Source organism: Myotis yumanensis, unplaced genomic scaffold, assembly GCF_028538775.1.
Source record: "Myotis yumanensis isolate MYYU_CA2020_CCGP unplaced genomic scaffold, mMyoYum1.0.hap1 SCAF_19, whole genome shotgun sequence".
NCBI lineage: Eukaryota > Metazoa > Chordata > Mammalia > Chiroptera > Vespertilionidae > Myotis > Myotis yumanensis.
In genome coordinates this window covers 11,257,489-11,283,944 of record NW_027223770.1, presented here as the reverse complement: position 1 = coordinate 11,283,944, position 26,456 = coordinate 11,257,489, and the positions used below count along the sequence as shown (strand labels likewise).

Below are 26,456 nucleotides of genomic sequence, written 5' to 3'. Positions count from 1 at the left end.
TGCGGTGTCTTGGTGTCTGTGTGGGAGGCCAGCGCAGTGACGCCGTTTGGCCGCCAGGGGGCAGCAGCGCTGCAGGAGGCGTCTGTTAGGGGTGGGGCGCCCCGCGGGAGCCGAGGCGCCAGGTGCAAGCGCTTTGCTAACAGGACCTCAGGGTCGTGGGTAACTCTGGAACCCGGGCGAGCAGAGGGCTTACACTCTAGAGGGGAAGGCAGTATCATTTCCTGAAGTGGTAAATGCTATCAAGAAAATAAAGCAGCGCCCTCACCGGTTTGGCTCAGTGGATAGAGCGTCGGCCTGCGGACTGAAAAGTCCCAGGTTCGATTCTGGTCAAGGGCATGTACCTTGGTTGTGGGCACATCCCCAGTAGGAGGTGTGCAGGAGGCAGCTGATGGATGTTTCTCTCTCATCGATGTTTCTAACTCTCTAACCCTCTCCCTTCCTCTCTGTAAAAAAACAATAAAATATATTTTTTAAAAAGAAAGAAAGAAAATAAAGCAGGGCCCGGCCGGCGTGGCTCCGTCGTTGAATGTTGACCTATGAACCAGGAGGTGAGGGTTCCATTCCCTGTCAGGGCACATGCCCGGGTTGCAGGCTCCATTCCCAGTGTGGGGAGTGCAGGAGGCAGCCGATCAATGATTATCTCTCATCTTTGATACTTCTATTCCTCTCTCTCCCTTCCTCTCTGAAATCAATAAAAACATATTAAAAAAGAAAAAGAAAGCGGGTGGTGAGACTGTGTGGAGGTGAAGCTGGAGGGAGGGATTATTTTCCATCAAGGGTGACATTTGGGGGTCAGCGTGGGAAAATGTGGAAAAACAGCATCCCGGGAAGAGGGAACAGCAAGAGTCAAGGTCTGAAGGTGAACCGCGCTTGGCAGCCTTCTCCTGTCTGGCGGCTTTCTGATCTCTAAAGATGAGCCCTTCCCAACTTTGCTGCCCTGAGCCCAAACTTCTGGGCATAGTGAGGGGAGGGTTAGCAAAGAGACTTTGGGGGAGCATTCTTGCTCTGCAACCATGGGACATGGTTTCCGGTCTGAGAGGTAGAATGGGTAGGAGGGATCTGAGCCCCCTTCCCTCAGTGCAGCTCCAGTCCCCACAGCCTTGCTAGTTCATACTCAAGTGTGAATGACCCTTGCGAAAGAATGACGCAGTTGGGAGAGGAGCTACTAGTCCTAAAACTCTTGGAAGGAAAATTTTCTTCAAAATCAGACACTCAACCTATCGAGCCACACTGGCCGGGCTCTGAAGTAAATTTAAAAAAAAAAAAAAAAAATGGGCAAGGGGGCGAGTGGCCAGGGAGAGGTCAATGGGGAGGGGAGGGGAGAAAACATATGTAATACTTTCAACAATAATTTAAATTAAAAAAAAATCTCGTGGGTCCCTCGATCACCCCACCACTGGATCAGGCAGAGTAGAGCCCTACCTGGAATACCACAAACACTGCGTATATTTCCCTCTTCTCAGCCTGTTTTATCCGTCCCCTCCCTCCTCAAATGCAGACAGAGCACTGCCTTCTTAAATTTCCACCATTTCTGAGTTCTAGTGACGGCAGCAGGATATTGGATCGTTTCCTTAACTGCAGACTGTTAGCCGTGTTGGGCGTCCCCAGGTTTTAAGAAAGGGTCTGGACGGAAAACTACAAAAAACTGTGACTTGCCCGGCTAGCGTAGCTCAGTGGCTGAGTGTTGACCTATGAACCAGGTCACGGTTCGATTCCTGGTCGGGGCACGTGCCGGGTTTTCGGGCTCGATCCCCAGTGTGAGGCGTGCAGGAGGCAGCCAATCAATGATTCTCTCTCATCATTGATGCTTCTCTCGTTCTCTCCCTCTTCTTTCCTCTCTGAAATCAATAAAAATATATATATATTTTTAAAAAAGCTGTGACTCAGTTTAAGACCTGCTGGCCTGGGTGGACCGTATCACACCGACCCCCCCTGCCCCCAGCACAGCCAGCCCACCCTCCACGGGGCAGGGTGTGCCCCCAACAGGAAGGAGGGAGAGGAGAGCAAGAGAGACGGCGTATCTGTAAGAAAAGTCAGTATATTTATGGTTTGCTTTATAAAAGTTACTATAATACAATGGTACATAGTATTGAATTCACAAAAATATGAACAAATATTTACAGCAAGACACACCCACAACGGAAACACTTCTCTTCAAAACAAGTTCCATACGGATGATAGAGCCTAGAAGCACAAACACCCCTAAAAGGTGAGGGTTCTTTTCTTTGTGGGAGGGGAGAGGGAGGCAAAGGGGGGGTGGACAGAAACCCCCAACTCTTCCAAAGCAAAGATTTGTTCAATGAAAACAAAGGCATTGAAAGAAAAAGGAACCAGTACATTCCTGGAAATGACAAGCCGCTCCAGGGTTGGGGCGGGGGTTCCTGGGGGGGGGGGACGGCACGGTGAGGCCAGCTCCCCCCACGTTCCCTCCACTTCCTCTGTTGGGGGGGGGCGGGGAGAACAAAGACAGCCCCTTGGGGGCTGCACAGTAACTGAAATCAGCCGTCTCTACAAACTACACATTTCCTCGTGTGAAAAATAAATATTTCCTCGGTTGCACAATTAGGCAGAAAACCGCAAATGGGAGAGAAGGTCGCCGCTATGCCCAGGTTCCCCTCTGTGTCTTCACGCCACCGATTTCATTGGCCTCGATGACGTGGCGGGCACAGTCTCAAACAGAGAGGGCTTGGGGTGAAGAAATTGAAAGAAAGGAAGAAAAAGAACACAACAAAATCACCAACGACAAAAAAAAAAAAAAAGAGAAAGAGAAAAATAACAATTCTTTGTACAGAATTTACATGATAACAAGCTTGACACAAGCTGAGATTCCAGAGGCCCCTCGCAGGGTGGGCGCCCCACCGACGGTGAGGACGAGTCCTGGTCACTTTCCATAAATTATGTACACGCCTGTTCTGCGTCTTGGGGTGCGGGGGGGACTTGTGTGATTTTTTTCTGTTGTTTTTTTTGTTTGTTTTTTTGGGAAGTACAAAGAAATGAGCAAAAAAGTCTTCCCACGTGTTTCTACAAGAAACAATGTTCCCGAGAAAAAGTCCTTTACGGCCGCCTATATACAGAAGTGGGATCTGAACTTCGAACACCTCCTTCCCCCTCGGCTGGATTTTACACACGCACGAGAGCCAAGTCCATGGACGTGAACCCTGAAGAGGGTGGTGGGGATGGGGGGGGAGGAGGGGCTAAAAAAAAAAAAAGAAAACCTTGTCAGGTTGAGATCTGGATTCTGAAATCTTTTCCGAGATCTTCCTTTCTCTGGGAGAAATCGTCTCACTCTGAAAATAAATATGCTCTTGATGTCTTAGGGCGAGTGGGGCTGGGGGCAGCAGGCAGGTGACGCTTATAAACGAGGAAGTCCACACGCATCCACGGTCACACCCGTAGCGGCGAGACTGGGCCCCGCCTGCCCGGGGAGGCCCTCCTCTCGCCTGTGAAGGTGAGGACGGGGTGAGTGGACAAGACCCTCCCCAGTGCCCCACCTGCCCACACCGGGGCCTCCTGCAGGGTCCTTCGTTGCTGGCATTCGAATGAGAAAGTAAACATTGAACCCAGATTTGGGGGGTGGCAGAGAGCCGAGGGGGCAAGTTCCTGCCTGGGACCAGCTTGGCTCCGCCAGGGTCTTCAAGGGGACGTGGCCCCCCAGGCTGCTGGGGGAAGGACAGGCTGGGGGTGGGGGTCTGTAAGGGTCTTCTCGCTGAGTCCACTGGTAGAGGGGGGGGGCCTTCCATAGTGTTCTGAGGTCAAAGCCACCTGCCAGACCCCCCTCTGTGCAGCACCTGGCGCAGCGCCCGGACCGGGGCCTCCAGCACGTGGAGGGGTCCACGCCTCACACAGAGGCCTCGGCAGCCCCTGCCCGGCCCCGCGCTCCGCTTCTGCCTTCACATTTCAACGGTTAAAATGTCTTTTCTTTTGATAAGAAAATAAAGGGAAGACAAAACAAGGTAGCAGCATTCACGGAAAGAGGCGGATGACAAGACGGGGAGGAGACGGGAGAGAGAGATGGAGGGCCGGGGACAGCGGCCGGGAACAGAGGCGTTCACGCTGGAGTCGAACACAAGTCCTCGAGGGAGCGCTTTGAGAAGCGACAAGACACAGGCTGACGGACAGAGAAGCCCTTTCCCACTGAGGGCTGGAGCCGGGGTCCTGGGGGTAGTGTTGGGGCGCCAGGCCCTGGCGTGGCCGCTGGGTAGAGGACAGCACCTGAAACGGGGGAGGCGGGGCCGGGCGGGGGCCCGGGCTAGTTGAGGGTCCCCCGGCAGTTCTCGGAGCTGCAGAGGCAGGGGATCTTGACGTCCTCAATGGGGAACTTGTAGTCGTAGGTGATCTCCTCGTTGACGTTGATGTGCTGCTTGGAGTAGATGACGATCTTCTTCTGCGACTCCACGGTGATCACCTTGGCGTAGCAGTTGGGCTGTGGGCCAGGGGAGGGGACAGTGAGCGGAGGACCCCGGGGCAGCCTCCTCCACCGGGGCCCACACGGAGCCCCGTGCCTGCCAGATGCCCCCCAGGCCCACTGCCACCTGCTGTGGGCCTCAGCTCTGCCCCTGCCTCTGTTATTAAATAATGACAACGATGGCAATAACAATCAATGATTCCCCAGGGCTTCAATTTCAGCAGCCGCACCCATTCATTTACATATTGTCTGGGCTCCTTTGGTTACAATGGCCGTTAAGCAATTGCTAAGAGATGGTCTGAGCCACTAAGCCAAAAATATTTACGGCCCGGCCGGCCTGGCTCAGTGATTGAGTGTCAACCTAAGAACCAGGAGGTCACAGTTAAGATTTCCCGTCTGGGCACATGCCCGGATAGCGGGCTCGATCCCCAGTGTGGGGCATGCAGGCGGCAGCTGATCAATGACTCTCTCTCATCATTGATGATTCTCTCTCATCTCTGATGTTTCTATCTCTCCCTCTCCCTTCCTCTGAAATCTATAAAAAAAAATATTAAAATATATATATATTTACCAATGACAGCAAAAGTTTGCTGGCCCCTGGTCCTGACCCAGAACCCTAACAGTACCTGGTGTCTGCCTGTGGGGAGCGCTGCACCACGCACCCAGGTCCCCCAAGCCTCCACCTCCTGCATCCCCCCCACCAAGGCCAGATCTGGCCCACACCTGGCTGGGTTCTGTCTCCAAAAGCCCTCCTCTTCCTGTTGACTGCTTTCCACCCACAGCCAGGAGCCACGGCCGGCGCCCATCACCGCTCACTGGACTGCCGCTGCCTCTCGGCTCTGAGAGTCTACTCTGAGGCAGCAGCCAGGAAGTCTTCCCAAAGGGGCAGCACATACTTTCACCCTTGGACTCCAAACCTTCCAGTGGCCTGCCTCAGCTCTGCCTGGGAGGCTGAGTGACAGCCACCCCAACCTGCCAGCCTCAGCTCACCCTGCCCTCTCGCCAGCCTCATGTTCTTACCCTACTCCATCCCCACTGCCCCCCAGCTGACCCTCAAACAGGTGTTCACCCCCCTGCCCCAGGGCCTTTGAACGGAACACTTGCCCAGGCACTGCCTCACCTGGGTGATTCCCTCCTGTCCCTCAACCCTCACAGGAGAATCACAGGAAAGTCCCTACCAGCCCAGATAATGCTCAAGTCACAATCCTGAGGGCAGCAGGGCTGAGAAGTCGCTGTGTAGCACACTCAGAAGGCCTGCATGCAGGACACACTGGGTCCTCCTGACAACCTACCGGGAGGAACCACCTCCATTCCCATTTTACTGATCAGGAGGCTGAGGCACTGAGACGTTCAGTAAGTAGCTTATGGTCACTGGGTAAGTAGTGACATCAAGACGTGAAACCGGAGTTAGGGGTGTCTCCGGGAACAGGCCTGTCCCCTGTTCCAAGCTCCCTCTGCTTGTTTTTATTTATTTATTTGTTTATTTTTATTGATTTCAGAGAGGAAGGGGGAGGGAGGGAGACAGAGAAACATCAATGATGAGAGAGAATCATTGATCAGCTGCCTCCTGCACACCCGCTACTGGGAATCGAGCCAGCAACTGGGGCATGTGGGAATCGAACCCGTGACCTCCTGGTTCAGAGGTTGACACTCAACCACTGAGCCATACCAGACTCCCTGTGCTTGTTTCCAGAGTGAAAAACACCCTTGTTATCAATGACACCTGTCCCACTCCAGACCTGCGAGATCCACCCTGGTTGTCACCAGCCACACGTGAGGTATTTCAGTTTGGACTCGTATAAATTAAGATAAAAACTCAGCTCCTCAGTCACTCCAACCACAGTTCAGTGCTCCACACGACACAGGGTGGTCCCGTGTCTGTGGACAGCACGGACCAGAGCTTTGCCAGCACCGCCCAGACCGTGCCCCACGTCTCATTGTACCCACTGCACAGATGGGAAGACTGAAGCTCAGAGGAGAAAGGCTCTCTGCTTGAGGTCCCCCCGCCCACCCCGCACCCCCGGAGGCACTCACGTTGCAGCTGTGGTTAATAAAGCGAGCAAAGTTGCCACACTTGGTGGCGTCGATGATGGTGTCGTGGTCCACCCGGAACATGTAGCTGCTCCCGATGCCCTCGTCCTCGTAGCGTTTCTCCCGCATGTCTGCGATCACCTGCAGGGAAAGGGCCTCAGTAGGGCTGGGCCGCTCCCGTCCCCACCCCGACACCGGCCACAGGGCAGCGCCTACCTGGCGGATGTTCTGGCCCACGTACTCAATGACCATCTCGTCAGCCGCGATGGGCTCCATGGCGAACAGGCCCCAGTCGTGAATGTGGCTCTTGCAGAATTTGAGCTTTTTCTTCCGGAACTGAGGGAGGAAGGAGAGGGTGAGAGTCCTGGTCTTGGGTCCCGTGCCACCCCCGCTGCCCTGATGGCCCGGCCTCACCTTGAGCTGGTTGAACTTGAGCAGGTCGCTGTCACAGCTGCCGGTGAAGGAGGACAGCAGGCGGCGCTGCTCCGAACGCCGCTCGGAGCCGGCCCGGGTGGAGGCGTGTGGCTGCGCCGGGATGCTCATGCCCTGCGAGGAGGCGGAGGCGGGGGACAGGTCAGGAAAGGGGCGCGGACGCCCCAGGAACATGGTCCCACCGACTATGGTACCCGTGTCCCCATCACGTCCTTGATGATCCCACCCTAATTCTGGGTCCCTGTCACCCCAACTTCCTTGCTCTGGCCTCTCTGTGCCTGTCCTGACCCTGACTGTCCCCTCTCCTCCCTGACAGAATCTGAGCGGCTCCAGCCCCTCCGTCTTCAAGGTGACGACACACTTTCCCTCCACGCTGCCGTCCCTCCCAGGCTCAGCTGGGAGACCTGGAATGTCCTTGCTTCTCCGCCGGAAGATGGGGGCGTGTTTCCTCCATCCCCCGTGGCTCTCACCACGGCCCCTCAGAGCTCCCCCAAAATTCGAAATCATAGCTCCTGCCGCCACACCCTCGAATCCTTTCCTTCTCGGGGCCTCCCTCACCCTCCAGCCCAGCTCTTGGCGCTTGGAGCCGCACCCGCTCCACACGCGTGCGCTGGTCCCGCTGTGACCTGTGATCAGCATCTCCATGGTGACGATGCCCAACGTGCAGGTGCCACTTCCTCCCACCTCAGTGCTTGGCATCCGGCTCCCCAGGCCCCAGGCCAGACCCACCCAATTCCCTTGTCTCTTATACCCAATCCAGCCCCCGTCCTGTCCATTCAACTTCCTAATATTCTAACATTCCTGCTATTCTTTAACAAGTATCCACTTTTGCCGAAACCGGTTTGGCTCAGTGGATAGAGCGTCGGCCTGCGGACTGAAGGGTCCCAGGTTTTATTCCGGTCAAGGGCATATACCTGGGTTGCGGGCACATCCCCAGTAGGGAGTGTGCAGGAGGCAGCTGATCGATGTTTCTCTCTCATCGATGTTTCTAACTCTCTATCTCTCTCCCTTCCTCTCTGTAAAAAATCAATAAAATATATTAAAAAAAAAAAAAAGTATCCACTTTTGTCCTCACAGCCACCCAAGCCCAACTACCCGCACATCTGGAATGGAGACGGCAGCACCTGCCTGAGTCGCTCCCCAGCCGCCAGTGTGAGCTTGGGAAATCGTAGGTGAACCGTGTTCCCCACACCTGCTCTCAAATCCCTCCTGTGGCTTGTCGTATACAGAACGCAAACCCACCCTCATTCCGCAGCCTCCGCGGCCCGGTCTCTTTGGCGACACCTGGCCTGGCCGTTCCTTTCCCCAGTTGCTCCCTGCCGCAGGCTGTCCTCTCCACAGGGGAACTGCGGGGCCCAGTGGACCCCTCGGGTCCAATCTCCTTACGGAAGTTTTCCTCTGCTTCTTGGTGGTCTCTCCCAGTCACCCACATGGCTTGTTTCTTTACGTCATTCAGGTCTGGCTCAAATGTCACCTTCTCTGGCCCCGACTCGCCAAACCCTAACCTCCTCTCCCGTGGTCTCCACCTGGCATCCTATTTGTTCACTTATTTCCTATCCCCCTTAGGATGTAAGGCCCACGAGGAAAAGAATTTTGTTTTGTTCACTGTTCTGTAGCAAGTGCTCCACAAGTACCTGCTTCATTTAAAAAAGGTATGGCCCGGCCGGTGTGGTTCAGTGGGTGAGCGTCGACCTATGAACCGGGTCACGGTTCAATTCCCGGTCAGGGCACATGCCCAGGTTGCAGACTCAATCCTCAGTGTGGGGTGTGCGGGAGGCAGCCCATCGATGATTCTCTCTCCCCTTCTCCCTTCCTCTCAGAAATCAATAAAAATATATTTAAAAAATAAAAAAGTAAAATAAAAAAATAAAAAAGGAATGAGTGAGCCTTCTGGAAACACAACTGAACTCTGCTCACATCCCTGACTGAAGCTCTCAGAGGCTCTCCACTGCCCACCCTCACCTCACCACTCACACCTGAGCCACCAGGTAACACCCTCCGTGCGCCACAACCCCTCAACCTGCCTGCACCCCGTCCAGGACGACCCCTGCCCACTGCCCAGGCCAGGCGGCTTGTGTCTGGGCACCTGACGGCAGTACCTGGGTGTCTGTGGGGGGCTCGTCCGTGCTGGCGCGGGTGTTGTTGAGGTATCTGATCTTGTCCTTCTTGTCGATGGTGTAGAAGCCCTCGCTGCGGGCACAGCCTGTCACGTGCTCGGGGATGTCATCGTCCCGTTTCTTTTTCTTGGCTGAAGAGAGGCTGGTGGGTGGGTGTGGGTCAAGGGCCACGTGGACACTGATGGCAACCCCTCCTGAGACTTACCCCACCGGCCCAGCCGCTCCACCCTCAGCACAATCTCCAGGAGGCTACAGAACCCAGCCGCACGGCCCACAGCCACACCACCTGGCCCGCCAGCCACCTCCACGGACGGCCAGAGCTCTTGTCAGGGGTACCTAGTTGCATAGCCCTGGGTGTGTTTTATAATTAACCACTTTCTGCCTCAGTTTCCCCATCTGTAAACTGGGTTCATAACGGTGCCTCTCTGGATAATTACTGAGGTTTAGGTGCCTAGCAGAGTTCCTGACACAGAGAAAATGCTCAATAAGTCAGTTTAGAACACTGTTGTTAACAATCGACTACCAGGGTAGCATTGTGGTTAAGAGCCCACATTCTGGAGCCAGGTTTGCTTGGGTTTAAATTTCAGCTCTGCTACTTGTAGCTGTGTGACTCCAGGCAGGTTGCTTAACCTTTCTGAGCCTTGGCTGCTACACAGATATGATGGGATTAATAGCCCCACGTCCCTGGGCGGTTGGATTAAATTAGGTGATGGGAGCCCAGAGTGAGCAGTTCCTGCCACTGTTACGTGGTGCAGCCACGTTACTACCTTAGATTGGCTGAGACCTGCCGTCTGGGGGGTGAGCTGGGCCTGGCCTGAGGGTGTAAAGGTGCCAGTGCCGACTCCCGATGGGCACAGACACTGCCTCATAGGTGACGTGGCTGTGCTCTCGCCCTCACGGGTATCGTGGGAGACAACTCGGTGGGTGAGGCCCCCCGGTGCCGGGCGGCGCGGCCCCCAGCCCCGCGTGGCAGGATATAAGGGTGGTAGACCCAGAGGGTGTCGTTGAGCCAGTCCATGCCATTGTCCTGCTGCAGCAGCCGCTCGTAGGTGACACACAAGAAGCGGATGTCCTCCTCGTCGATGCCCCCGTTCCAGATGTCGTACAGGATGGTCATCTCCTCAAACTCCGTCCGGGGCCGGAAGAGGGGCTGCGGCGGGGAGAGCTCGGGCGAGGCCGAGGCCACCAGGTCCTCGTGGCGCTTCTTGGGCGGCCGGCGCCAGGAGCCTCGCACCTTGGCCAGGTCCAGGAACTCCTCGGTGACACCCTCGCGCCCGCGGGGACCCGGCGGGATGGCCTCAGAGAGCCACTGGTTCTCTAGCTCCTTAAAGGGCAGCTTGGTGGGCTCCACAGGGGGTGGGGGAGGTAGCGGGGGAGGCTGGGGAGGTAGGGGTGGTGGGGGGGCTGGGATCCCCGTGTTCCGGAAGTCCAGGGTCACAGCCCGGGGGTCGTGGGTGCTGGGGAAGACCGGGGTCTGTGGCTGGCCCGGCAAGAGCAGAAGGTCCCTGCCCAGGGCGGCCGCCCCTGGTGGCCGGACCAAGGCCCCATCCAAGGAGAGCAGGGCCGGTGGGGAGCGTCGGGGCCGGCCCGGCTTCCTCTTGATGGGGGGCGGGCAGGCGGCCAGAGGGGTGGGCAGCAGGGGTGGCAGTTGGGGAGGGGCCCGAGCTTGGGGCCGCAGGACAGGTACAGGCAGAGCCAGGGGCAGGGGCAGGGGCAGGGGCAGAGGGAGCGGCAAGCCCGTCTCCAGGAGCACCTGGGACGGCAGAGGGCTGGGCCGGTCATCGCGTCGGCCAGTGGGGAGGGGGCAGATGGGCAGGAGCAGGGGCCCGCTGGGCTCGGGGAAGGTGGGCGTGAAGGTGAAGTCCCGGCCAGGTGTCCTCGGGAGGCCACCGCTGCCCAAGCTGGGGGACTGGGATGGGTAGGAGAAGGGGCTGCCGGGCACCTGCGGGGAGCTCAGGGACAGGTTGCTGCTGCCCCCCGACAGCGGGGGCTCCCCGCTTGGGGTGGCCGGTACTGTCTCTGTGCTCTGCGACTTGGCCAGGCTGCCACAAATGCCTGGCGTACGTGGGGGCTGGTCCTCAGGGGGAGGCTCCAGAGGGACGGGTGGGTGTGGGGGTTCTGGGGTCTCGGGCTCGGGCGGTGGGCTAGGTGGCCGGGGCGGTCGAGGGGGTGGCAATGGTGGCTGCAGAGGTAAGGAGAGCAGCAGAGGGGGCTCGGGCTTCGCTTTCAGCTCCTCCCCTGCAGAGACGGGTGAAAACCAGGCCACTGTTAGTTGATTCAAACACCTCTGAGTGCCCTACTTCTTCTGCCCTACTATGCACTTGATACCTGACCAATGCATGGCTCTGAGTCCCCCAAGACGCTTCTGAGTATAAAGACCGTGCCCCCAGCTAAACCCCTGAAGGACTGCTCCGCCTCCAGCCCAGTGTCAGATACACAGTAGGTGCTTAATAAACGTTACAAGTAAATCAAAGGCGGAGACATGGCTGGAAGCCTTTGACGCTGTCTTTAGAACAGTGTTCTGTGAACAGGGAATGTCCTGTGAACCAAGACAATGGGCTCTGCTATCGAATAAAATTCAAGTTTCTTTTGTGCAGGACTTGTCAGAGCGTTTAAGGTTTTCTCCAAGCATTTATCTCCATTGTCATATATATATACCGTGTTTTCTAACGTATCAGCTGTTACCTATCACCTTGCCCTAGAATCAAAGCTCTACGAGGGCAAATGCTTTTGTTTGTTTGGTCCACTGTTGCCCTATTAACACCTAGAACAGTACTGGGGATGCAATAAAGTCTTAATAAAATACTTGTGACAATAAAGACTTGTGGTTCTGTAGCCAAACAACAGAATTAAACACAATATAACAGGCTTCTCTCCTAAGGACTTAGTAGAGGTACGAACTAACCACTAACCACCCGGCTGAGTTTAAATCCATTAAAACTAAGTAACATTACGAACTCGGTTCCACAGGCTGCTCACCACACTTCAAGGGCCCTTACAACATTGTGTCGAGTGGCCACGGATTGCACAGGGCAGAGAGCAGACATTTCTATCGCTGTGGGGAGTTCTGCTGGAGCGCAGGCCAGCCTTTCACACACTCCGCGCAGCTCTATCCGGACCGTGGCCCCGGCCGCTCTCACCCGGCCCAGCACCCGAGTCTCCCCGGCCTGCCTGTCACTGAACAACCATGCACGCCTGGCCCTCCTTTTGGGGAGCATCTCATGGGACTACGGGACAAGGACTAATCTGTGGGAACACCGCCACTGAGGAATGGTGACAGCTGGTCCCCTCTGAGGAACCAGCAGGTGCCAGGCTCTATGCTGGCACATCGCACACCCTCCCGTTCTCTCCTCCCACCCCACCTCATGGTGGGCGCATTCTCCATCGATCCCCGTTTGCAGGGGAGGGACAGTTCCGCGATTCGCCCAGAGGAGCTGGCTCATCCTGGACCTCCCAGGGGCCGGGGCAGTTACCTCGGGGGGGCTCCGGGGACGCTGGGAGGCGGGCCTCCGTGTCTTTCGCAGGAGGCTCTGGAGACAGCGGCCTGGCCACTTCCTGGTTCAGACCTGGCTCCTTGGGGGGCTCTTTCACACCCACAGGCAGGGGCGGCTCTTCCAACGGGAGGGTCCGCTCCTCGGGGACCTCGTCCTCAGCCTCGATGTCCACTTCCTCTTCCGTCAAGGGCTCCACCACGGGCGCCCTCGTGGCCACCTCCTCCTCAAAGTTCTCCTCGGGAATGGCGGGAGCCATGCTCTCATCTGTGGTGGCCTCCTCTTCCTCCTCCTCCTCCGCCTCCGCCTCCTCCTCCTCCTCCCCGGCCACCAGCTCTTCTTCATCCTCCGAGGACGACGACGAAGACTCAGAACTTGATTCAAACTCCGAAGACTCCGAACTCTCGCTGGAGGACCCAGCCCCAGCCTTGCGGGTGGCAATGCTCGCGGTCTCCTCTGGGCGGGGACACGGGAGGGGGCCTGTCATTCCTGCTGCGCCCCCGCCAGGTACGGCTCAAAGGGGGACCCTCAGGAACGTGGGGCAATGGGTGTGACTAGTCACCATTTGTTTAAATTGAGGTAAGAGCCACATAACAGAAAACCAACCATTTTAAAGTAGAGAATTCTGTGGTACTGAGCACACTGACAATGTGTGCAACCGCCGCCTCCGTCCCAAAACCTGGTCATGAGCTCGAGAAGTAACCCATCCCCTTTAGCTCTTACCCCGCCCCCACCCGTTGCACCAGCAACCACTGGTCTGCCTCCCAGCCCCAGGGACTGCCCCTTTCTGGACATTTCACATGGACAGGCCCACAGGGTACGCGGAGCGTGTGCAAAGGCGAGACACTGTGCCCACCAAGTGTTGGTGACTCGTGTTCAGGCTCAGCCCGCAGAGGGACCCTGGCCGGGCCGGGCCACAGCCTGCCCCGCTCACCTCCGTCCGAGTTGCCTTCCTCCTTGTCACTCGCCTCCGACAGGGCCAAGTCTTCGTCTTCGTTCTTGGAGTCTTCCTGGCCGTCGCTGTCGTCATTGTCATCATCCTGGGGGAGGAGAGGTGGAGGGGTGAGTGCGGGGCCCCCTCGCCCAGCCTGGCACCCCGGGCCTCCCCACCCCGAATGGCACCTTATCTGACATGGAGGAGGTGGAGGAGGAGGAGATCGGGCTTCCAGGGGCCTCTTCCTCCTCCTCTGCTTCTTCCTCCTCCTCCTCCTCCTCCTCCTCCTCCTCCGTGCTGTCCTGCCCCTCCTTGTCGGAGGCCGAGGACGAGGGCGAGGTCGTCGAGGACCCCGAGGAGGAGGATGCCGATGAGGATGAGGACACGGACAGCGACTCCTTCTCGTCCTCCTCCCCGCCGCTGTCCAGCTCCAGGGGCCGGCCCGGCCGCCGCCGCACCCCCACGCCCTTGGGGTCCCGCTTGGCGAGCTCGCAGGGGGCGTCTACCATGTCCCGGTCCCGCTCGCGCTCTGACTCTGTGGGGAGGGAGGGTGTCAGTGGGCGAGGAGGACGGGGACGGAGGAGACCCCAGGACCTGCTGGGAGACGGGGGGACACAGACCTTCGTCTTCCTCATCCACGGAGGTCGAGGGCCGCAGCCGCTTCTGGTCTCCGGACGTGGCCGTGTCCGGGGGCTCCTTCCTCTTGACCTTGAAGGAGGGCAGGCGGATGGCCCCTCGCAGCCCGATGCCCAGGCCCAGGCCCTCGTAGCCCAGGCCCTCGCCCTTGCTCCACGACTCCAGCAGGCACGAGGTGATGCGGTCCTTGGGCTTCGGCCGGTCCTCGTCCTTGTGCTCGCCCGACTTCACCGGGGTCAGCGAGGCCTGGGGTGCGAGAGGGGAGTCGCCGTGATTAGGGTGCTGCCGGCGATGCCCCTGGGTGGCCCCCAAGCAGCCTGCCTTCTGCCAGTGTTGACAGCCGCAGGGTGACCGGGCGCTCCCTGCCTCCGTGCCACCACTCGGGACACCCCTTTTCTCTGCCTCACCGAACCTCGATTTCCTCCCCGGCGAGTGGACTCCTCCAGCTACCTATGCCAGGCCGTGGCCTCCCACTCGGAGACTGCGATTCCCCACAAACATCGGTGTTACTGACACACACGTCTCACAAACGACATTCGTGCTGGCCCATTCTGAGGGCACAGCCGTGTCCCCAGTCGTGTGTCTTGGGAGAACATAGGGTGCTGGCGAGGCCTGCCCGCTCACGACCCTGGGGCCCGGCACTGCCCACCCACCTTCGCCATCCGCTCCTTCTTGTCCCACCACTCGTCGAAGGCCCGGAAGGCCACCACCTCCACCATCTTGCGGTTCAGGTCGCGCTTCATGATGGCCTTCAGCTCCTTGAGCACCACCAGCAGGACGCCGTCCACGGTGGCCTTGTGGGGGTCCTCCTGGCGTGGCATGTAGCCTGGTGGCGGCACTGATGGGTCGAACTTGGGCAGGGGTGGCCAGGGCTGCCCACGCCCTGGGCCCGTGTTGCCCAGGGAGAAGGGGTTCCGGTAGGGGGGCAGGTTGACAAACTGCAGCCCCGCCGCAGCAGCCATGAAGGGGGGGTAGGGGCAGGCGCCGTGGCCGGTCATCAGACGGCTCAGCATCTGAGTTTGCATCTGGAAGGACATGGGCATGCCGCCCCACTGGCCGCCCAGCACGTGGCTCATGTCCACCTGCATCACGGGGAACAGCCCGGGCGGGAAGGGTGGCAGAGGTGGCAGGATGGGCGGGGGTGGGACACCGGGTGGCGCTGGTAGAGGTGGCGGGGGCACTGGCACGGCTGGGTGGGCCGGGGGTGGGGGGGGCGGCGGTGGTGGCAGAGGTGGGGGCATGGGGAAGCCAGGCTGTGGTGGAGGTGGCGGTGGGGGTGGGGGCAGTGGTGGGAAGCCAGGGGGCGGGGGCAGCGGCAGGTTCGGGGCCAGCACAGAGGGGCCTCCCACAGCCGCCGAGCCTGGGGTCACCACCATGGGCTTGGGACAGTCGGCACTGGTGATGGGGGCCGAGGGCATCTCGTCATCTGAGATTTCCATGTCCTCACCGGAGGACTGCTGGCCCTGCGGAGACAAGGGAGACAGCAGTGAGTGTGAGCCTGGGAGGCCAAGCCAGCCCCCAGAGCCCCCTTCCACACGTCGGCAAGTTGGAGGAGAGGCCTCCAGCCATGTGGCCCTAGCCAGTCACTTCACCTCTAAGCCTCAGTTTCCCCATCTGCATAATGGGCATCATAGTACCTGCCTCATGGGTGATCATGAGGACTCAGTCATTTCACAAACATTTACTCAGCACTGTCCTAGGTGCTGGCAACACAGCAGCGAACAAGACAGACAAAATCCTTGCGCCCACAGAGCTGGACTTCTAGAGCAGTGGTTCTCAACCTTCCTCATGTTGTGGTGACCCCCAGTTTCATTGTTACAAATTGAACATAATTAAAGCATAGTGATCAATCACAAAAACAATATGTAATTATATATGTGTTTTCCGATGGTCTTAGGCGACCCCTGTGAAAGGGTCGTTGGACCCCCAAAGGGGTCACGACCCACAGGTTGAGAACCGCTGTTCTAGAGGGAAGAGGCAGAAGGGAATCGGGATGAAGATGTGAATATACCGTCTGTCCTGGAGAAAAAGGAAGCCGGGAAGGGAGATGCGGTGAGAAGAGGAAAACAGATTCTGTTTCAGTTTGAGAGCTTCTGTTTCAATTTGTATTCAGAGAAGATACTAATAACTGACGCCTCTGCAGCTCTCCCCATGTGCCAGGCACCTCTCTGAGCACTTCACATACATTCACTCAGCCAACCCTACACAGCAGGCCTGTTATCTCCCTTCTCACTGAGTTAGAAATGGGGACACAGAGAGCTTCAGTAACTTGCCCAAGGCCACACAGCCAGCAAGAGGCGGAGCCAAGATTTGAACCAGAAGTGGCTCCCCAGCCTGCTGCCCTCACTGTGGCAGAGAAAGCGGTGGAGAAGGTGACACTTTGTTTTGTGAACTGAATGTATTGGGGTAACACTGGATAATGAAGTTATACAGGTTTCAGGTGCACAGCTCTGTAACACACCATCTGTATGCTATGCTATGTTCTCACCACCCCAAGGCAAGTCCCACCCCTTTCCCTCTGGTCATCACCATACTGTCATCTGTGTCTCTGAGTTTTGGGTTTTTTGGGGTTTTTTTTTTTTTTTTTTTTGCTTAATCCCTTCACCTTTGTCACACAGCCGCCCAACTCCCCTCCCCTCTGACAGCTGTCAGTCTGTTTTCTGTATCTATGAGTCTGTTTCCATTTTGTTTATTTTATTCATTAGATTCCACATATAAGTGGATCACATGGTGCTTGTCTTTCCCTGACTGGCTTATGTCACTTAGCATAATACAGTGGGGCCTTGACTTAAGAGTGTCCAGACTAACGAGTTTTTTGAGATATCAGCTGTCTCTCGGCCGATTTTTTGCATCGAGTTGATAGAGTAATTTGAGTTAACGAGCTCCTTAACGAGCTCGGTCTCGGAACGAATTAAACTCGTAAGTCAAGGCCCCACTGTACTCTCCAGGCCCATCCACGCTGTTGCAAAAGGTAAGGTTTCCTTCCTTTTTCACAGGCAAGTAGTGTAAATGCACCACAGCTTTTGTATCCTCTCATCACTGACGGACACTCGGGCTGCTCCCAAATCCTGGTGATTGTAAGTGACGCTGCAGTGAACACACGCGTCCCATTTCCTATCCGCGCTGTAACCTCGGGATGCGGGCTCTACTGCAGCCCCTCCTGACAGGCGAGGAGACGCCAGGGAGTCGAAAGCCACTGGCCCAAGAGGCAGAGCCAGTCATAATCGGCCAGGACGCAAGCCAGGATGCCGCCCAGAGCGGGGACCTGGTAGCCACCCCTGGTGAACAGGGGAGTGGAGTTGAGGATGACCCCCGCTCTAAAATGGGCAAGGGCCAGTATACACTGGGATGCAGGGGGGAGGCCGGGGGTTGCACGGTGCAGGTGCAGCAAGAAGGCAGCGGGGGTGGGGAGAAAAGGGCCGGGCCACCCCCAGGCTCTTCAGTCAGGACAAGAGGCGAGAAGCTGCCCTGGATGAACCTGGCTGAGACGGAGCCTTTTGTAAGTTGCAAGCCTGGGAGTGCGTCTGAAGGCTGAGGGGACGGGGTCTGTGCAGACTGTAAAGTCTGCCTATAGGAAAATAGGGGGTGGGAGGTGGGAGGTGGGGGTGGAGAGGAATAGCAAATCTCTGGCAGCAGCAGCAAAAAGCATTGGCTTTAGCTAGGTCCTCTCTATTCTCCTTCTCTCTTCCCCTCCCTCCCTCCCAGGGTCCCCACGCCTATGCTGAGAGCAGACTCAGCCTGGGACTCAGGGACAGCGCCCAGAAGATCAGCCCTGGACAGCGCCCAGCGCCCAGCAAGACAGGCGCCGCACGCAGAGGGTTAACCCAGCCGGCCAATCACAGGGAGACGGGAGCTGCGCGCTCCAGCCCTCGGTCGGCCCCTCCCTCCGCGCCTGTGGTGAGAACCAGAACCGGTGGAGACAGCCCGAGCGCCCAGCACCAACCTGCACCAACCCATGCTGTGCCTGGAGCTTCCCTTGCGGCACCTCACTCAGGCCCAGACGGTGTGAGACAGGTGCTCTCACCATCCCATCTCACTGACAACGAAACTGAGACTCAGAGAGGGAAAGTGCCTTCCCTAAGGTCGCGTAACCAGTGAGTGCCAGAGCCGGGGCTCAGGCTCAGGGCCTGGCGCCTGCAGTTTTAACCACCAGTCTCTGTGAAGAAAGGGTACCCCCCCTTTATTCTCCCCCCCCCGCCGCCCTCCCCCACAAGCGGGCCTCCCTGCGCAGCTCTCCAGCCCCCAGAGCAGGCGCTTGCAACTCCCAGGTCAGTCCCGAGGAGCCGGGATGCTGCTCTCCCGGCTGCCAGCAGGGGGCGCCCGAGGCCAGCCTGGAGGTAATCAGTGCTCCCAGGCTTCCCTGGGCTAAGGTCCTGAGGCATCCAGGACCCCAGCTCTCTGGGCCTCAGCCTCCCCGCCCCCCACTTCCCTACAGTGACTCGGTGGGAAAGCCCACCCTCCGACTACTCTGTGCTTCTCTGCCCAGCTGGTCAACAGAGGGAAGAAGGGAGGGCCGCTGGGAAGCAACCCCCACCTCTGCACACCTGTCAGCTCCCCAGGCTTGGACTCCTTGGCACCTGAAACCACTTCCCCAGAACTGCCTGAAGGCCCCTGGAGCCCCAACCACCTGTGGTCGCTCCTGGGCAGGCCGTGTTCCTCTCTGTTCCTCCCTGAGGCAGCCAAACCGGCCTAATCAAAGCGCCCGGGTGGGGACCCTCCTCCTGCCACCCACAGGGGCACTGTGCTCTGTCTAAGCCCCTGGCTGCTCATGCCCGTCGGGCCCACAGGTTCCAAGCGGGTGTCCAGGAGGGCCAGGGCGGGTGCCTGGACCAGGAGGGGGAGGAGGGGTCAAGGAAGGTGACCTAGTACCCGCCGCCAGGCAGCACCCCACCCCCCAATCCTGAAGCTGGAGGTTCGGGCAATGAGACCCCAGGAGAGGATCTAAGGGTGAGGAGAGGGTGGAGGGTGGACAACTTGGCCTGCTCCTGGCTGTGGCCCTCCCCCTGCGCTAGCCCTTAACTCCTTCACTACTGGAGCCAGGGAGAGTGGGAGAAGGGAAACTTCAATGCCCCCCCCCCGCCTGCCCGCCATGGTTCCTTCGTTCCGGAGGCACCGGGTGCAGGAGACAGGGCTCCAGGGCTCCCACCCTCTCCCCAACCTTCCTGAGCCTCGGGACCAGCCCTGGATCATCCCTAAGGCACCCAACAGAGAAGGGAGCCCACACCGTCACCACAATCCGTGCGCTCTGGGGCCTGGAAACTCCTACCAAAGATCATCAAGTCAGAACGGGTCCCTAGGAAGCCTTGACTTCCCATTCCCGACCAGGAGAGCGACAGAACTAGGCCACACTTCCCTTCTCTCCACGGCTCCTCGGGAACCTAAGAGCCAGACCAGCGGCTCAGTCACAGCCTCGTGCTTTTCGCATCCTTTCTTTATTCTCTACAGACTGACCTGTTATTTTGGCTGCTCTGGCCCTGTTGCTTCTATGTCTTAGCTAGTTGTCCAAGGAGAGGATGTTTCAAAGGGCTAAGGAGGGAGACACCAGACAGACAAAACCAACCCCAGACAGGAGACAGACAGACAGGGTGGTACCTCATCCATCTTCTCTGAGGTCGGGGTCCTGTCTCCAGCCAGGTCCAACGTCACCTCAGTTGTCTGGCCCAGAAGACCGGTGGGGTCTGGGGGGCCTGGCTCGGGCGGGGGTCGGGGCCCCAGCCCCAGGTCAAGCTCCTCGTCCTCATCCGAGTCTGGCAGGGGCGTGGGGCTGATGTCCTCCAGGCCGGTGCTGGAGGGGCGTGAGGAAGGCGGCGTGGGGCCCCGGAAGCCGGGCTGGGAGTTCGTGCCGAAGGAAGCCAGAGGGGAAAGCTGGGAGGAGGAGGAGGAGATGGGGCTGCCCTCCATCTGCAGCTCCGTGTCCGAGTCCTGCTCCGGGAGGAAGGGCAGCTTGGTTCGCTGCTCCTTCAGCAGCATCTCGATGCGCGAGTCCAGGCTGTCGTGGGGCTTCTCCAGCCCCGCAGGCGACGACTCCAGGGTGGGGGTGCCCGGGCTGTCGCAGGGCTCGGGACTCCAGCCGAAGGTCGGCCGGCCACCCAGCTCCAAGCTGTTGGCCTCGGGGGGCGGGGGGCCGGGCGGCGTGCCTGGCTTCTCCTTGGTCCGGGGCTCAGTGGGCGGCAGGGGCGGGGGCGCAGGGGCTCTCCGGAACTCCCCACTGTCGCGGGCCCCAAAGGCGGTGGTGGCGGCGGGGGGCTCCTCGGGGGGTGGGGGAAAAGGGGGCACAGGAGTCTGATAGGGAGAGAAAGCAGACTTGAATGTGACTCCAGGAGCGGGGGTGGCTTGGGCGGGTGGTGGAGTGTGGGCGAACGTGGCTGAATCCTGCGGCTGGGCCTTGAACGGAGGGCCACCGCCAGCCCCACTGCTGCCGACCACCCCAAATGGGAGGTCCACGGAGCCCCTGAAGGTGGCTGTGGCCCCGGCCACCACAGGGGCCGCAGCAGAGTTGTGGACATAATGATGCTCGTGGCGGCGGTTGTAGGCATCCGTAAACTTGCTCTCGTGGCGCCGGGCCTTGAAGGTCACCGTGGGGTCCTGGCTGAAGAGGTAAGAGGGCGTGGGCTGGCGGCTGGAGTAGCTGGAATCCTGCGAGAAGGGGGTGCCCAGGCGCGGCGTGAGCGGGGTGCCCTGTCCATAGGAGTTGGGTGTGTCCAGGCGGCTGGAGTAAGCGGTGTCCTGGGAGAAGGGCGTCCCACCACTATTTGGGGTGACAGAGGATGAGCCAGAGCCACAGCCTGTAGAGAGGCCACCATCCTTGAGGCGCTTCAGGGCATCAGACAACTAGAGAGAGAGAGAGAAAGAGAGAGAGAGAGAGGTGTGAGATCACTGGGGGGATCTGTCCCCTTCTCACTCTGGCTGCCGGGAGTTCAGAGCCAAACTGGTGGCTTTAGAACTGCAACATGGAGAAGTTAGGGGCGTGGGTGGTTGGAGAGGCGTGTCTGGGTGGTCCTAACCTCTTTCTACTCTCAGGGTAGACAATTATCCTCATGGGCTCTGGAGGGTTTTTCCTAATCCCTGAGGCAGAGAAAAGAGAAGATCCCAACATCCTGGTTAGAACTGGGATCTCCTTCCTGTCTCAGGCTGGCAGAAATCAAAGACCTTCCAGGCAGGGATCTTGGGAGGGAGAGGGTGGCCTCCCAGAGTTTTGATTGACATAATATGACATGGTAAATGTGCCTACGGAACCCAGCTGACCAGCAAGTGAACGGTCTCTTCATTCAGGGAAAGCTACTCCGGAGGGTGGCTGGGTAGATGCTGGGGAAGGGCTGGGATGGGAATCTCCCCAGGTGCAGGCGGCCCAGGTGAGCACCCTGGGAGGCGGGGACTGGGGGAGGAGTCAGTCTTGCTCTGGAACAGTGGTTCTCAACCTTCTGGCCCTTTAAATATAGTTACTCATGTTGTGACCCAGCCATAAAATTATTTTCGTTGCTACTTCATAACTGTAATGTTGCTACTGTTATGAATCGTATTGTAAATATCTGATATGCAGGATGGTCTTGGGCGACCCCTGTGAAAGGGTCGTTCGACCGCCAGAGGGGTCGCGACCCACAGGTTGAGAACCGCTGCTCTGGAAAGAGGGATCTGAACTCTGCTTTGGGGGAGCAGGGGGAGAAGGGTGCACAGGAGATAGGATGCTGCCGTGTGGCAGCATCTACGTGGAGAGCGGGCTCCAGATGGGCTCTGGGGCTCTGTGCGTGGCCAGGCTCGGTTCCCTCCTAGGCCCCGGGGGCCACACGAGGGAGCTGGTGACGGGAGAGGGGGCGCTGATGTGAGAAACCCACCTGCAGGGCCTCATTCACGATGGGAGAGACAGCATCCAGCTCACCCACCGGCAGGGTCTGGGGTGTGTACCGGCCAGTGACCAACAGCTCGTAAAACCGCATTCGGGTTTCCCCTGTGGAAGGACCAGGGAGGCGGGATTCAGCCACGTTCCCCGAGGGGGCAGCCCCCACAGGCTGGCTTCTTTGTGGGTCCCTGTGCCTGAGACCCCAAGCCTGGGGAAGCTGTGTGAGCATAACCAAGTTCCCACCCCTCTTTGCACCCTTCTCGGGAGCCCTGTCTGCTCAACGAAGCTGCTAAGTTGTATGATTTTTCTCATCCTGAGACTCAGAAGTTAATGCCTCGTGGGGCTGGGATTCCCCCAAATACAGAAATGCCACCCCCAACACAAAGCCTCTTCCTGTCACCTGGACACCCAGAGAAGAGAGTCAGGTCTCCCAGTCTGTCCTCTCCCTTTCCCAGTAACAGCCAGGGCCTGGAGGCACGTGGTGAGGAGAGGGGGCAGTTTGTTGGTAGCTGTTGGGGGCCAGGGGACCAGCAGTTTACAAAACCAGGTTCCTGTGAATGCCACCTGCCTCTCCCTCCAAACAGACGCCCCAGCTTTGGGGCTGGTCCCACTGAGCCCTGTCTGGTGACCTACCCCTCCCAGCAGAGAGAGGCCTCTATAGAGGGGCCCCAGATCACTGATATTTATAGAGCCCCGTGAGGCAGCTGCTTACATATGCAAAGGAGACGCATTCCTTGAGCTTCGCTTTACACTTTACTGGTCTCTTTCTTGAAATACAAACTTAGCTGGCAGCTCTGAGGGCCCCCACCTTTTTTTTTTTCTTCTTCTTCGCAGAAATGAAATTGTGGTGAGAGCTGGCTGCTCCTTCGAATGGGGAGGGGGCTCCACATTCGATTCTCAGGCCGGCAGCCACCCAGGGGGATGTAGATTTGAAAGGGTCTGTACTCCCCTCACAGAGACTGAGCAACTAGACCTGGGGGTGTGGGGGGCTGTGGCTTAGAGAGGAACCTGGACTTGTGTCCCTAGGAGACTCAGAGTGAGGTACAGCTCAGCAGAGTTTAGGGGACGACCGAGCCCCCCCCAGGACCAGCAGGGTCCCAGCGACTCAGCCAATATGCATTCATCATTAAAAGCAAAAATAAAGGGGTTAGCTCTTTCCGTCTTGGGTTTTGTGTGCCCTGGTAGCTCGCAACACCCCTGGAAGCCGCCCACCTAAGCCCACCCAGAGGCCTCGAGGGGCTCTGGACCCAGTGACGGTATCTGCTCAGTCACAGGGCCGGCGGGTCCTCAGAGTGCCCGGCACCTATCCCAGCTCCTTCTGTCTTGGTGGGAACTGGAGTCGGAGCTCACCCCTCCAGCCGGCATTCAGTCGGAGCCTCCCCGTACCCACAGGGTGGGTGGGAGGTGTGGCCTCCCCAGCTGGCCGCTCCCAGCAGCCAGCAGGGAGTGAACACAGTGCAGGGGAGGTGCTGCTGTCTCTTTAAGAGAGAGGAGGGACGACACCGTGTCAACCCTAGAGCACCCAGAGCAGCCCGCCCCACACTATCTGGAACATTATCAATGAAACCACACTCTGGGCCCAGATTGGTTCCCACTTCCAGGGGGAAGGGGTGACATGCGGCGAGGGGAGCCCTGGATCCTTGGAGGACTCTCCTTTTAGCTGAGGGACATACTCCTTATGCATTTAAAGGCTTCCTGGTCTCTCTCCCTCATCTTCCCCCCCCCTCCCCGCCCCCCCACAAATAAACAAACGCAGACTCCTCCCCTCACAGAGGGCAACACTGGGGACTGACTAAGCCTAGACCACCGGGGCTCTAGAGGGGCCCCCCTGGGTGTCAGCGGTGGGGAAGCCTCCGGATGGTCCCCAGAGGCACAGTGGCCAAGGACCCGCACATTTGGTAAATTATAGCTGGTCTCCTAGCAACAGACAACACATTTAGCTCCACGTGACTCTAGCCTCAGGAGGGGGGCAAATTTTTTTTTAAAAAAAGATTGTAGAGAAGCATTCAAGGAAGAGTGAGGGGTCCCCTACTCTGCAGGAGGGGCTCTGGGAGGGGGAGGGGCCGGCCTGACAGGTCTTGAGCTCCTGGGGAAGGAGGGGAGGCCCTCCTGAACCCGCCTCCACTCACCTTTGGTGTCAAGCTCCACGTGGATGATATTGCCCATGACCGAAGTGCTATGCAAGTGCTGCACTGCCTCCTTGGCTCCCCTGACCGTGGCAAAGACCACCTTGGCGATTCCCAAGTGCTTCTTGGTCTTGGGGTTGTACAAAATCTCCACTTCCTCCACCTCCCCATACTTCTTGCACATGTCCCTCAGGAAGTTCTCGCGAATGTTATCGTTCAGCTTGGCAAATGTCACCTGCTTCGGAGGCACCGGGCCCACGTAGAACTCATCGATCTGGCAGGAGACGAGGAGGAAGGGAGTTTGGAGAGCATTGGAATGGAAGGGGAAAACACAACCTTCCCCCCACGGGCCTGCCCTTTGAAAACAATGAAGGGTAAAAAAAAAAATTTTTTTTTAAAAATAAAAATTTGGGGGGGAAAAAAAATGCACGCGGGCGGGCCCGGGAAGCAGAGGATTAAATCGTTTGGAACGTGGAAGTCCTCCGGGTTCGAAAGGGAAGGGGGAAAAGAAACAGTTTCTCTCTCCCGCCCCCCCCCCCCCGGCCCCCCATCCTGGCCTCCTCTCCCTGCTGCCCAGTCCGGGGCGACCCCTTGGGCTCGGAGGTTGTCCCTCTAAAGCCACAAGGCTGGGAAGGGGGGCGGGTCCCGGGGCCAAGCCCCCGGGCCGGCAGGAGCCAGGTGGGGACCCGCAGCCCCCAGCTGGGCGCGCAGGACATTGTAGCAGCGCCTCGATTACAGTTTCCCCGCAGCGTTACTCTGTTTACAGCAGCTCGGCGGGGACGCCCCTCTCGCAGCAGCCTCCCCCTCCCCGCCAAAACTAGCCCGTCCGGGACGGCGGGAACTCAGAAGGCGGCCGGGCTCCGGCAGGGCTGGCGTTATTTTCGAACTCGGGGAGGGGGAGGAGGGGCCGCGGGGCAGGGGGAGGGGTCCTACCTTGAATTTGGGCACCGACAGCTCCAGCTCCTTGTTTTTGGTCCAGATCCCGACCACCCGGGGATCTTCGACAATTTCCACCGGGCGGTTGCTGGACATCTATAGGGAGAAACGGGGGGAGGGGGCGGGGTGCGAGGGTTGATCCCTCTCCCCAGGGTCAGGGGCAGACCCCCCTGCTCCAGGCACTTGTCAAACTCCAGGGCTGGGGACCGGGCTGACAGTTGGCCGGGTGGTCGGGACGGGGGTCCCCGGGCCGCTCGGACCCCGCTCCCGGGGCACGGCCGGGGGTGGGTCGGGGCGGCGGGGAGGCGCGCCGGCTACTCACCGCCAGGCTGAAATGCTGCCCATCGTAGCGGTACAGTTTATGGTGTCCCTTTTTCAGAGCCGGGTCAATCATCAACTTGTAACTTCTCCAATGGTGGTTCCTCCTCTCGCCCGAAGGGCCGGGCTGCGGCGGGGGCTGCTGGTGGTGGTGGTGGGGGTGACTGTTCTCCATGCCGTTAACCCAACCTGAAAACCAGCAAGTTGTTGTCGTCTCCGCCGCGGCGGCGGCGGCGGCGGCCGCTTCCACACACACTCGCCCAAGAATCAAATCGTCCAGCCCCCACCCCCTCCCACCTTACCAGCGCGCCCCAAAAGGCGCTGTCTCGCCGGCTCCCCCCAAAATAAGAACAGAGCGAGAGAATAACCCTTTCGGGAGAATTAGAAGCCCGCCCGCTCGGCCACCGTCTCGGGGAGACAGCGAGGGGCTCCCGGGGACCCCCGGTGCGGGCTGGCGGGGCCCGGGGCGCCGGGAGGACGCGGGCTCCGGCCCATGGTGCCGCCCGGCCGCCCGGCGTGGCGCGCACTCGCTCGCTCGGCCCGGCTCGGGCGCGGGGCTCGCGGCAGGCCTGGCTCCGCCCGCCCGCCAGCCCGCCCGCCCGCCTGCTCGGCCGGGGCCCGGGGCCGAAGCTGGGGGCTTGGGCCGCCCGGCTGCCCGGCCGCGGCCTCTCCCTCCCCGAGCCGCGCTTACATCCCCGCCGGGCGCCGGCCTCCCTGCGCCGCCAGCCAGTACATGGTGTCCCCCGCGGGAGCCGAGACCGGGGCTGCCGGACGGGGGGCCGGGAGAGGGGGGAGCCGCCGCCGCTGCTGCCGGGCCCGGAGCTGCTGCTGCCGCCGCCGCTGCTGCTGCTGCTGCCCCGGAGGCGGCTGGCGGCGGAGGCTCGGCTCCCAGTAGCCGCACATCCCACAATACACCGCTAAGGAGCCCGACCCGAGCGCTCACCCTCCTCCTCTTCCTCCTCCTCTTCCTCCTCCCCTCGCCTTCCTCGCCGCTTCCCCAGGCACTCGCCCGGCAGCGGCAGCTGCGCCGCCAAAGCCTGGGCCCCAGCGGCCCCCCACCCCTCACTCGCGCGCTCCCACACTGCCTCCCCCCTCCCCAGGGGAAGGCCTTTTAATTTATTTATTCTGCTGGGACCTAGGTGGGGGTCTTGGCGGGCGGGGGAGGGGGTCTCCCCGGGCTCTACCTCCCGCGG

At 59.3% G+C, this 26,456-nt stretch overlaps 1 protein-coding gene across 2 annotated transcripts; it reads right to left on the bottom strand.

Annotated features, from left to right (window-relative positions):
* Nucleotides 1-2,048: 2,048 nt before the first annotated feature.
* Nucleotides 2,049-26,022, bottom strand: SETD1B (SET domain containing 1B, histone lysine methyltransferase). Of its 2 annotated transcripts, none has more exons than XM_070400263.1 (17): nt 25,955-26,022; nt 25,268-25,452; nt 24,943-25,041; nt 24,013-24,283; nt 21,879-21,991; nt 19,639-20,877; nt 14,700-15,509; nt 14,031-14,292; nt 13,599-13,945; nt 13,411-13,516; nt 12,459-12,932; nt 9,964-11,223; nt 8,968-9,134; nt 6,851-6,982; nt 6,653-6,772; nt 6,440-6,577; nt 2,049-4,423 (listed from the first exon to the last, which is right to left on the bottom strand). In XM_070400263.1, exons 2-17 carry the CDS (start codon nt 25,436-25,438, stop codon nt 4,250-4,252), a joined length of 5,883 nt encoding a protein of 1,960 aa, XP_070256364.1. In that variant the 5' UTR covers nt 25,439-25,452; nt 25,955-26,022; the 3' UTR covers nt 2,049-4,249. The 2 variants fall into 2 exon arrangements, with proteins under 2 accessions (XP_070256364.1, XP_070256365.1); XM_070400264.1 differs by lacking the exon at nt 25,955-26,022 and adding an exon at nt 25,566-25,625.
* Between the last annotated feature and the right edge of the window lie 434 nt (nt 26,023-26,456).